Here is a 12,473-nt window from a genome sequence, read left to right as displayed (position 1 = left end):
TTGTGTTCTGGAAATCACATTAATCAATCTTCAATCCATCTCCAACCACTCTGTGGCAGGCAACTGTCTCCCCTTCCTGGGGAGCCACAACCCAATACAAATAGGGCAGCACAGTTATCGTAATACTGTTACTCCAAATGCCAAACATCCTCATGAACCACTTCTACCTCCTTTTCCAGCCTCATGGCCTTCAGATGATGGATATTGTGCTTTGCACATATTCTGAAGATGAAATTCCCTGTGTTCTTTGAGAGTGGAGGGTTTTGGGGCTGAACTTACCTGGCAGAATGGACAATGACTCATTCCTCAGTTCACACTAAATAAGATCTTCTGCAGCCTTGTAGATCTGCCCACAGATAATTGCAGAAACTTTACTGAGATGCTACCAACACTCCTGCAGTGCCCAGTCTACATCAAGGCTGCAGTGTCGCTAATGGTCTGGATAACTGCACTCACCACTACTCTGAACTGATCTACAACCTGCACTCTCACTTTCAAAGACTCCTTACAATTCATGCTCTCAGTATTTTTGTTATTTGCACATTTATTATTTGTCCATCTTTGTTTTATAGAACATAGAACAATACAACACTGCCTATGATGCTGTGCCAACCCTTTAACCTATACCAAGATCAATCTATCCCTTCCTTTTGATATAGATCTTCAGTTTTCTTTCATTCATATGCTGCTATGTATAGTTTTCATTCATTCTATTGTAGTAAATAAGACCATAAGACATAGAAGCAGAAGTAGGCCACTCAGCCCATTGAGTCTGCTCTGCCATTCCATCAGGGCTGATTTATGATCCTTTTCAATCCCATTCTCCTGCCTTCTCCCTGTAACCACTGAGGTCCTGACTAATCAAGAACCTATCAACCTCTGCTTTAAATATACCCAATGACTTGGCCTCCACAGCAATATATGGCAATGAATTCCACAGATTCATCACCCTCTAGCTAAAATGTTCCTCCTCATCTCTGTTCTAAAGGAACATCATTCTATTCTGAGGCTGTACCCTCTGGTCCTAGACTCACCTATTATTGGCCTCTATGTTTCAGTGAGGTCCTCCCTCATTCTTCTAAACTTCAGGGAGTACAGGCCCAGATTCATCAAACACTCCTCATACATTAACCCTTTCATTCCCAGAATCATTCTCACAAACCTCCTCCAGATGCTCTCCAATGCCAGCATATCTTTTCTTAGATAAGATGCCTAAAACTCCAAGTCGCACAATACTCCAAAGCTGACCAATGTGTTATAAAGATTCAGCCTGCAAATTCCCCTTCAGGGAATCCCGCACAAGGATTCCCAAGTCCCGTTGCACCTCTGATTTTTGAATTTTCTCCCTGGTTAGAAAATGGACTATATCTTTATTCCTTCCACCAAAGTGCATGACCATACACTTCCCTATACTATTTTACATCTGCCACTTTTTTGCCCATTCTATCAAACTGTCTAAGTCCTTTTGCAGAATCCCTGCTTTCTCAACAATACTTGCCCCTCCAATATCTTCATATCATCTGCAAGCTTGTCCACAAAGCCATCAATTCCATCATCCAAGTTATTTATATATGACATGAAAAGAAGCTATCCCTACACAAACCCCTGCTGAATACTACAATGCCAGCAGACAACCAGAAAAGGCTCCCTTTATTCTCATTCTCTGTCTCCTGCCAAACAGCTAATCTTTTATCTATAGTAGTATGTTTCCTGTAATGCCATGATCTCTTTCTTGTTAAGCAGACTCATGTACAGCACATTGTCAAAGACCTTTTGAAAATCCAAGTAAGTAACGTCCTATCTTGCCTGTTATTTCCTCAAAGAATTTCAACAGCTTTGTCAGGCAAGATTTTCCCTTAAGGAAACCATGCTGACTTTGGCCTGTTTTATCATGTGCCTGCAAGTACCCCAAAACCTCATCCTTAATAATGGACTCCAACATCTCCCCAACCAGTGAAGTCAGGCTAACTGGCCTATATTTCTTTGCTTCTGCCTCCCTCCATTCTTATAGAGTGGAGTGACATTTGTAGTTTTCCAGTCCTCCAGAACAATTCCACAATAAAGTGATTCTTGAAATATCATTATTAATGCATCCACCCTGGGTTGTAGTCTGTCTGGTCCAGGTGACTTTATCTACCTTCAGCTTCCCAAGTACTTTCTCCTTACTTAGAGCAACTGCACTCACTTTTGCATCCTGATGTGTCAAATTTCTACATACTGTTAGTGTCTTCCATGGTAAAGAATGATATAAAATACCTAGTTGGTTATTTTGCCGTTTCTTTGTCCCCCGTTGCTACCTTGCCAGTATCATTTTCCAGTGGCTTGATATTCACTGTCCCTTTTCTTTTACTCTTATTATATCTAGAAAAACTGTTGGTATCCTTTTTGATGTTATTGGCTAGCTTACTTTCACTATTCACCTTTTCTCTCCTTATGGTTACCTTCTGTTGGTTTTTAAAAGCTTCCCAATCCGCTAGCTTCCCACTAATTTTTGCTATATTATATGCCCTCCCTTTTCCTTTTATGCTTTGTTTGACTTCCCTTGTCAGCCACTGTTGCCTCATTCTCCTTTTAGAATACTTCATCATTGGGATCTGTGCCTTCTGAATTTTTCCCCAGAAACTCCAGCCATTGCTACTCTGCTGTCATCCATGCTATTGTCCCCTTTCAATCAAATTTGGCCAGTTCCTATCTTATACCTCTATAGTTCCCTTTACTCCATTGTAATATTGACATCTGACTTCGTCCTCTCAGACCGTACAGTAAATTCTATCATGTGATTATCACTGTCTCCTAAGTGTCCCTTTACTTTAAGCTCTCTAATTAAATCTGGTTTATTACTCAATGCCCAATCCAGAATTGCCTTTCCACAAATGGGATCAACCACAAGCTGCTCTAAAAAACCATCTTGAAGGCATTCTATAAATTCCCGCTCTTCGGACCTGTACCCTCCTGATTTTCCCAATCTACCTGCATATTGAAATCCCCCATTACTATCGTAACATGGCCTATCTGACATGTATTTTCTATCTCCCATTGTAATTTGTAGCCCATTTCCTGGTTACTGGTCTGAGGCCTGTTTATAACTCCCATCATGGTCTTTTTACCTTTGCAATTTCTTAATTCTATTCACAAAGATTCTACATCTTCCAATCCTGTGTTACCTCTTTCTGAGGATTGGATTTCATTTTTTACCAACAGAGCCATCCCACCTCCTCTGCTTACCTGCCTGTCCTTTCTATACCGTGTATCCTTGGTTGTTAATCTCCTAACTATGGTTTTCTTTCAGCCACGTCTCCATGATGTCCACAACATCATACCTGCCAATCTCTAACTATGCCTCAAGATCATCTAGACATGGAATAGTTAGAACAAGAACAGTTCTGTGTGGAAGAGAGGGTCTTATTGATCAGCTCTTTTAAAGAGGTGGAGAGAGTGGTATTCCCATTCTGGAATTTCTCACCCATCTCTCATTCTAATTCCTCCCTCACCCCTTCCCTTCTCAACTGTCCATCACCTTGCTCTGGTGCACCTTCTCCTACCTTTTCTCCTATGGTCCACTCTTCTCTCCCATCAGATTCCTTCTTCTTCAGCCCTTTACCTTTTCTACCTATCACACACAGCTTCTTACCTCATCTGCCTTCCCCAGCCACCCACCTTCCCTCTCAGATGGTCTCACCTATCGCTTGCCAGCTTGTAACCCCACCTTCTTATTCCTGCTTTTGCCCCCTTCGTTTCCAGTTCTGATGAAGGGTGTTGGCCCGGAACATTAACTGTTTATTTGCCTGAATTCTTCCAGCATTTTGTGTATGTTATTCTTTCAAAGAGGGGCAACCTTTTCAACCAGAGCATGGTCAGTTTCTGGAATGAGCTGCCAGAGAAGGTGGTTGAGGCAGGTATATTGACAGCATTTAAATGTTACTTGGACAGATACATGGATATAGGCTCAAATTTGATGGACCAGTTAAGCTGGAGGACCTGTTTCCGTGCTGCATCAATATATGTCCACCCGTCGAGCTCCCAGACCGGCTTCACACAAGCTCAGTGCTAAACGGACTCCACAGCTGTGGCCTACAGTCATCGGGCTCCTGGATTGGCTTCACTTACCTCAGAAGTGAACTGGCTCCATGTAGTGGACTCACTTTTGGGGACTCTGGCGTTCATGCTTTGTGTATTATTTGTTTACTTTTTTAATGTTTGCATGATTTGGGGTTTTTTTTGCACACTGGGCATTTGTCAGCCCTCGTTATACAGGGTTTTTCATGGATTCTATTGTGTTTCCTTGTTTTGTGGCTGCCTGCAAGAAGGGGAGTCTCAAGGTTGCATTTGGTATACATACCTTGAGAATAAATTTATTTGAACATTGAATTTTGAACATAACACTGAAAATGCATTCCCTTCATCTCCCTGTGTATTTCCGCCAGTCATCTTCAAACCAGGCACTGTTCTGTTCTCGAGCAGCTGCTGCTGAACCAACCTGATTTTTCTGAGCTACAAAAGTTTGAAACTGTTACTCCCCTGATACACTACGTCCAAACATCCAGCAATGTTGGGATTCCTGCTGTGTGTGTGTGTGTGTCTCTCTCTCTCTCTCTCCTCTCTCTCTCTCTCTCTCTCTCTCTCTCTCTCTCTCTCTCTCTCTCTCTCTCTCTCTCTCTCTCTCTCTCTCTCTCTCTCTCTCTCTCTCTCTCTCTCTCTCTCTCTCTCTCTCTCTCCTCTCTCTCTCTCTCTCTCTCTCTCTCTCATCCTCTCTCTCCTCCTCTCCCTCTCCTCCTCTCCTCTCTCTCTCTCCTCTCTCTCTCTCTCCCTCCCTCCCTCCCTCCCTCCCTCCCTCCCTCCCACCCCTCTCTCTCTCGTTCCCCGTGACGTACAGAACCCCCCCTGTGTAGTATTTAAAGGAATTCTGTCACTAAATCTCACAGGAGTCTGTTGTTACTTGTCAACGGGGTGTGGAACTTGTCAACAGTCTGCCAACTTCAGTGCGAGGTTGCCAAGGTTAAGGAGATATAGAATGGGCTTGGTTCTGCGTAGGCAGGCTACCCTCTCGATAAGTGTCTGCCTAATCGCAAGTGATTTTAGCTGAGCTGGGCCATACATTTAGAAGTAATAATGGGAATGAGATATAGGCCATTAGCCCATTATTGTCTCAGGTACCCAGATACAGTGAAACAAAGTTGTTTTGAATGCTGTTCAGATAGGTCATCAAATTCAAGTTTAATTGTCATTTAAACATACATGAATACAGCCAAACAAAAGAGCGTTATTCCGGGGCTATGGTACAAAATGCGGTACCAACAGTCACATATGGTACAAGACACATATAACCATATAACAATTACAGCATGGAAACAGGCCATCTCAGCCCTTCTAGTCCATATATAGCACATCGAAGATACTGGGCACATGTAAGATCAGATCATTTCAAACATAGGGGCATTACAACGCTTGGGGCATTCTAGAGTCACAGTTCGATTCCCACCCTATCTATAAGGAAATTGTATGTTCTCCTGTGATTATGTGGGTTTTTCTGGGAGCTCCAGATCCCTCCCACAGTCCAAAGACGTACTGGTTGATAGGTTTGTTGGTCGTTGTAAATTGTCCTGTGATTTGGTTAGGGTTAAGTAGGTGTTTGCTGGATGCTGCACCTTGTTGGGTAAGAGGGGCCTGTTTTGCATTATATCTTGAAATAAAAAACATAACTCCAGCGATACAGTACAAATGCAATAACAGGGTGCAGAGTGAAGTGTTACAGTTACATAGAATGTGCAGTGCAGGTTCAGGTATTGATATTGGCTTTTTGTTGTCACCTGCAACAAAGAGTGAAAAGCCCGTCTTGTATATTAAATCATTCTACATTAAATTTAAACGATAACAATGCACAATAAAGTGTAAAAACTACAGGATCATAATGAGGTAGTGTGAAAAGCCAATAACCTTCAGACAGTACGGTGCAAGGGCCATGACAAGGTCAACTGAGAGATCAAGAGTTCATATTTATCATGCAAGAGGTCTTATAACAGCAGCTAGAAGATCTCTTTCTGCCCCATGGTGCTTCCTTTCAAGATTTTGTATTTTCTGCCTGATAGAAGGTGTGGGGAGAAGAGAGATGACTGAAGTGAGGAGGGTGTTTGATTATGTTAACTGCTTTCCCAAGCCAGCAAAAAGTGTAGTCAATGGAGAGGAGGCTGGTTTTCAAGATGGACTGACTGGCTGGGCTGTATCCACCACTCTCTGCAGGGTTTTGCAGCCTTGGGCAAAACAGTTGCAGCCCCCAAACCATGATACATTCAGGAAAGATGCACTCTATAGTGCATACATAAAATTGTTGAGGGTCACTGGGGTACAAACCAAATTCCCTGAGCAACACGCACAAAATGCTGGAGGAACTCTGCAGGTCTGGCAGCGTCTACAGAAATGAATAAACAGTCAATGTTTTGGGCTGAGACTTGTCTCCAGGACTGGAAAGGAAGGGCGGAGATGCCAGAATAAAAACGTGAGGGGAGGGGAAGAAGGATAGCTAGAAGGCAATAGGTAAGCCAAGTGGGTAGGAAAGATAAAGGGCTGGAGAGGAGAGTGGACCTTAGGAGAAAGGGAAAGAGGGGATCAGGGGAGGTGATAGGCAGGTGAGAAGAGGTAAAAAGCCAGAGTGGAAAACAGAAGAAGAGGGGAGGGGAGAGTATGCAGACTCCAAACAGACAGCAACGAAAGTGATAATTTAATCCATGTGCTGTGAGCCACAGTGCAGCCTTACAGGTACTGGAGGGTCAGAAACACCAGAAATATATGTTAGTGATATCAAAGTTCAAAATAAATTTATCACCAAATCACCACCCTGAGATTTATTTTTGCAGGCATTCACAATAAATACAAAGAAAGAATAGAAGCAATGAAAAACTACACACAAAGATGGACAAAAAAGCAACGTGCAAAAAGCAACAAATTGTGCAAATACAAAAAGAACATAGAAACATAGAAAATAGGTGCAGGAGTAGGCCATTCGGCCCTTCAAGCCTGCACCGCCATTCAGTATGATCATGGCTGATCATCCAACTCAGAACCCTGTACCTGCTTTCTCTCCATACCCCCTGATCCCTTTAGCCACAAGAGCCATATCTAACTTCCTCTTAAATATAGCCAATGAACCAGCCTCAACTGTTTCTTGTGGCAGAGAATTCCACAGATTCACCACTCTGTGTGAAGAAGTTTTTCCTCATCTCGGTCCTAAAAGGCTTCCCCTTTATCCTTAAACTGTGACCCCTCGTTCTGGACTTCCCCAACATCGGAAACAATCTTCCTGCATCTAGCCTGTCCAATCCCTTTAGAATTTTATATGTTTCAATAAGATCCCCCCTCAATCTTCTAAATTCCAGTGAGTAGAAGCCTAGTCGATCCAGTCTTTCTTCATATGAAAGTCCTGCCATCCCAGGAATCAATCTGGTGAACCTTCTCTGTACTCCCTCTATGGCAAGAATGTCTTTCCTCAGATTAGGGGACCAAAACTGCACACAATATTCTAGGTGCGGTCTCACCAAGGCCTTGTACAACTGCAGTAGAACCTCCCTGCTCCTGTACTCAAATCCTTTTGCTATGAATGCCAACATACCATTTGCCTTTTTTACCGCCTGCTGTACCTGCATGCCCACCTTCAATGACTGGTGTACAATGACACCCAGGTCTCGTTGCACCTCCCCTTTTCCTAATCGGCCACCATTCAGATAATAATCTGTTTTCCTGTTCTTGCAACCAAAGTGGATAACCTCACATTTATCCACATTAAATTGCATCTGCCATGAATTTGCCCACTCACCTAACCTATCCAAGTCACCCTGCATCCTCTTAGCATCCTCCTCACAGCTAACACCACCGCCCAGCTTCGTGTCATCCGCAAACTTGGAGATGCTGCATTTAATTCCCTCGTCTAAATCATTAATATATATTGTAAACAACTGGGGTCCCAGCACTGAGCCTTGCGGTACCCCACTAGTCACTGCCTGCCATTCTGAAAAGGTCCCGTTTACTCCCACTCTTTGCTTCCTGTCCGCCAACCAATTCTCTATCCACATCAATACCATACCCCAATACCGTGTGCTTTAAGTTTGCACACTAATCTCCTGTGTGGGACCTTGTCAAAAGCCTTTTGAAAATCCAAATATACCACATCCACTGGCTCTCCCCTATCCACTCTACTAGTTACATCTTCAAAAAATTCTATAAGATTCGTCAGACATGATTTTCCTTTCACAAATCCATGCTGACTTTGTCCGATGATTTCACCTCTTTCCAAAAGTGCTGTTATCACATCTTTGATAACCGACTCTAGCATTTTCCCCACCACTGATGTCAGACTAACCGGTCTATAATTCCCCGTTTCTCTCTCCCTCCTTTTTTAGAAAGTGGGGTTACATTAGCCACCCTCCAATCCTCAGGAACTAATCCAGAATCTAAGGAGTTTTGAAAAATTGTCACTAATGCATCCACTATTTCTTGGGCTACTTCCTTAAGCACTCTGGGATGCAGACCATCTGGCCCTGGGGATTTATCTGCCTTTAATCCCTTCAATTTACCTAACACCACTTCCCTACTAACACGTATTTCCCTCAGTTCCTCCATCTCACTAGAACCTTGGTCCCTTACTATTTCCGGAAGATTATTTATGTCCTCCTTAGTGAAGTGTTACGTACCCCGTAACTGGGTCACTTACTAGCAAAGATAGAGAGGTCCGTTGAAGTCTGATGGTACTATTTTTAACAGTATTTATTGATAAAAATACACAAAATAATATCAATGCAAACATACAGATAATATACTTCGTCAATACTAAATCTAAAAGCGCGGGTATAATAATAATCAATAAGAAATAGCTCTATCGTTGTTTAGGGGATAATGTATTGTCCGATGGAAATATAAAAGTCACTGTAGTTCATTCAAGCTGCAGCTTTTTGGTTGGAGAGAAAGACAGGTTAAAACTTGCCCATTCCTTTTATGATGTCAATCCTTTGAGAGTCGTTGGGAGTTGATTTCCCCGTTGTTAGCTAAAAACCGTTCTGCCGTGGTAAAGGGCCCACCGATTCCGGGGCAAATGGAAAAGGACGCACGTGGCTTTTCCACCAGTTTTTGCTATTACGGGATCGCTAGCGTTTCTTCTGGTGCGTCTAAAGGGGCTGTTCCTCAGACCCTCTTTTATCCTGACTCACAGGGTCTCAGATGTCAATCAGAGTGAGATGATGCAATCCCTCCACCAACCCCCCCCCCCCCCCTCGGTTCATTGCCTGGGGGCTTCGAGGCATCGTACAGGATTCAATACACAATTCTGTCTCCAAGAGACAATAGACAATAACATTGTCTCCAAGGTTATCAATGGTTTCGCCTTTCGAAGGCCAGGACACATTCCAAACTCTTTGTGGATTCTGCATGTCTTTCTCTCATTTCCTGGGTCTCCTGACTCGAATCAATAGCGATCCTGCAATCCTCAAAAAGGAGGGGGCCACGGGCGTAACAGAAGACAGAACCAAAGTAGTTATTCAATTGGTCTGCCATGTCTTTGTTCCCTATGATCAATTCACCTGTTTCTGACTGTAAAGGACCTACATTTGTCTTGACCAATCTTTTTCTTTTCACGTATCTATAAAAGCTTTTACAGTCAGTTTCTATGTTCCCTGCCAGCTTTCTCTCATAATCTTTTTTCCCTTTCCTTATTAAGCCCTTTGTCCTCCTCTGCTGGTCTCTGAATTTCTCCCAGTCCTCAGGTGTGCCGCTTTTTTTTGCTAATTTATATGTTTCTTCTTTGGACTTGATACTATCCCTACATACAAGTAGTAATAACAGATAAATAAGAAGTATAAGAATATTGAGAACAAGAGTTGTAAAGCCCTTGAAAGTGAATCCAAAGATTGTGGAGGTGAGTGAAGTTAGCCTGATGGTTGACGGGTAATATCATCCCATGACATGCAAGGGTAGTTGGTGTCAACCACAGCAGGAGATGCCCAGTGCAACTGTACAGTGGACACAAATGCTACAATGTGTAAGCCAAAAGTTTTCTATGTCTGGAAAGCAATTGCAAATGATTTTGTTCCCAAATCCAATTTCCCAGATTCAATGCCAAACAACACACAGCAGTGCCAGTAGAAAAACAAACTGCTGAAGGAACTCAGCAGGTCAAACAGCAAATGTGGACACAGTAGAAATGTCAACGTACCAGGCTGAGATTCTGCTGCAGGCCAACAATTTCTCATCCCCACAGATGCTGTTCAACCTGCTAAGTTCCTGTAGGTTTGTTTTCAGAAGATCTGTCAGAGAGGAGGGGAGTACAGGAGGAATAGTGGAGACACAAGAGACTGCAGATGCTAGAATCTAGAGCAAGACGCAGTCTACTGGTGGAACTCAGCAGGTCAAGCAGCTTCTTTGGGGAGGAAAGGGATTGTCAAATCCCGAAGCATTCATGATGCTGCTCGACCCACTGAGTTCTTCCAGCAAAACATTTGTTGTTGGAAGAGGAATTCTATTCCACTGTGAAGGAGGGTTACTCCAATCAACACCAATCCTGCCCCTGTGTTTTGTGTATCAGCGTTCAGGAACAAGGCTTTGCCATTACAGTGATTCAAACTCGTGTATCCAATTATATTATTGGGATCCCAGATTTGTCCACATTACAACACCATTTTCAGCCTTTGGGCTGTATCAGAATGGCCAGCAGTTCTTTCCCATCCGTAACTTCCCTTGAGGAGGTATTGGTGAGTCACTTTCTTCAACCACTGCTGATGAAGAGGTGCCCACAGTAGTTTAGGCAGGAAGCTCCAGGATTCAGACCCAGTGACAACGAAATTGCCAGGTGTGGTTTGGCATGCTCCACCTGTCAATGCAGTTGTAATTTTTAAAATTATTTAGAGATACAGCACGGAACAGGCCCCTGTGGCTCAACAAGACGCTCCGCCCAGCAACCCACCTATTTAATACTAATCAATTTACAATCACCAATTAACATACTAACCAGTAGGTAATTTTGAGCTGTGAGAGGCAACTGGGGCACCCAGAGGAAATCCACATGCTCGCAGGATGGACCTACCAACTTCCTATAGATAGCTCCAGAATTGAACTCTGACCTCCAATGCCCCGAGCAGTAATAGTATTGTGTTATCTGCTATGCTACTTTGGTGCCCATAATTGTTTAGTTGTCCCCAGTTGTCTGTAATTTGTGTGCATTTTCGCTTTCCTTTCCCTTCCCTGTTACAAGGGCACAGAAGAAGACGACCTCGGTGTCCCTGACGATAGGATCACCCCACTCCAAGAAGGCAGCGGGTTCCCCTGAAGTACAGCAGGTCCGCTCCACTCTGGTTCAGTCTATATCTATCCCGGCGCCCCAGGTACGTTTGTCACCGTGGATTAACGTGACTGACAACTTGCACTCATTCCTCAATTACACTTCACTTACTTGTGCACAAGGAGAACTGTTTGACCACTGTCACTAAATTATTCTAAGGTTTGAACAAATAAATGTTATTTTTTAATACAGACATTGACTAGTTAGATGCAGATATTGATCTAACAGAAACTTTATGCACTCTTAGAAACGTATAGATAGAGTGGGGAGGTCTAAGACCAGAGGACGCAGCCTCAGAATAGAAGGATATTCCTTTAGATTGGGAGTGTGGAGAAATTTCTTTAGCTAGAGGGTGATGAATCTGAGCAATTCACAGATTTACAATTCACAATTCATTGCCACAGCTGGCTGTGGATGCCAAAAAAGTGGAGGTTGATAGGTTATTGATTTTTAAGAGATTCAAAGGTTACAGGGAGAAGACAAGGGGGTTGGGGTTGAGAGGAATAATAAATCAGCCACGATGGAATGGTGGAAAAGAATCAATGAGCTGAATGGCCTAATTCTGCTGCTATGTCTCATGATTTTATGGACTTATGGCCTTTTGAATTCCTTCTTTGTATACTTAAATACCAATCATAATACATATTCCAGGTGTTAATATCCAATTAAAACTAGAAATTAATTGGCTAATGAAACCTCAGTTAGTAAAGTAATTGTCCAATGGTGTATGCCTTATATCCTTCATCGTCCAATAGTTTGTGCCTTGTATCTTTCATTGTCCAATAGTATGTGCCTTGTATCCTTCATTGTCCAATAGCATGTGTCTTGTATCCTTCATTGTCCAGTAGTTTGTGCCTTGTATCCTTCATTGTCCAATAGCATGTCCCTTGTATCCTTCATCGTCCAATAGTGTGTGCCTTGTATCTTCCATTGTCCAATAGCATGTGCCTTGTATCCTTCATCATCCAATAGTTTGTGCCTTGTATCCTTCATCGTCCAATAGTGTGTGCCTTGTATCCTTCATCGTCCAATAGTGTGTGCCTTGTATCTTTCATTGTCCAATAGCATGTTCTTTGTATCCTTCATCGTCCAATAGTTTGTGCCTTGTATCCTTCTTTGTCCAATAGTGTGTGCCTTGTATCCTTCATCGTCCAAT

At 42.9% G+C, this 12,473-nt stretch overlaps 1 protein-coding gene across 4 annotated transcripts in view; it reads left to right on the top strand.

The window, feature by feature from the left end:
• Positions 1 to 12,473, top strand: part of palld (palladin, cytoskeletal associated protein) — a 490,195-nt gene that overhangs the window by 235,733 nt on the left and 241,989 nt on the right. For all 4 annotated transcript variants that reach the window (XM_073047881.1, XM_073047880.1, XM_073047882.1 and 1 more), the window contains one exon: positions 11,231 to 11,360. In XM_073047881.1, the coding sequence (XP_072903982.1) occupies positions 11,231 to 11,360 (130 nt within the window). The remainder of the gene's footprint in view (positions 1 to 11,230; positions 11,361 to 12,473) is intronic.

Source organism: Hemitrygon akajei, chromosome 6, assembly GCF_048418815.1.
Source record: "Hemitrygon akajei chromosome 6, sHemAka1.3, whole genome shotgun sequence".
Taxonomy (NCBI): Eukaryota; Metazoa; Chordata; class Chondrichthyes; order Myliobatiformes; family Dasyatidae; genus Hemitrygon; species Hemitrygon akajei.
The sequence above is the reverse complement of the archived record's forward strand: the minus strand, read 5'-3'. Positions and strand labels throughout refer to the sequence as shown.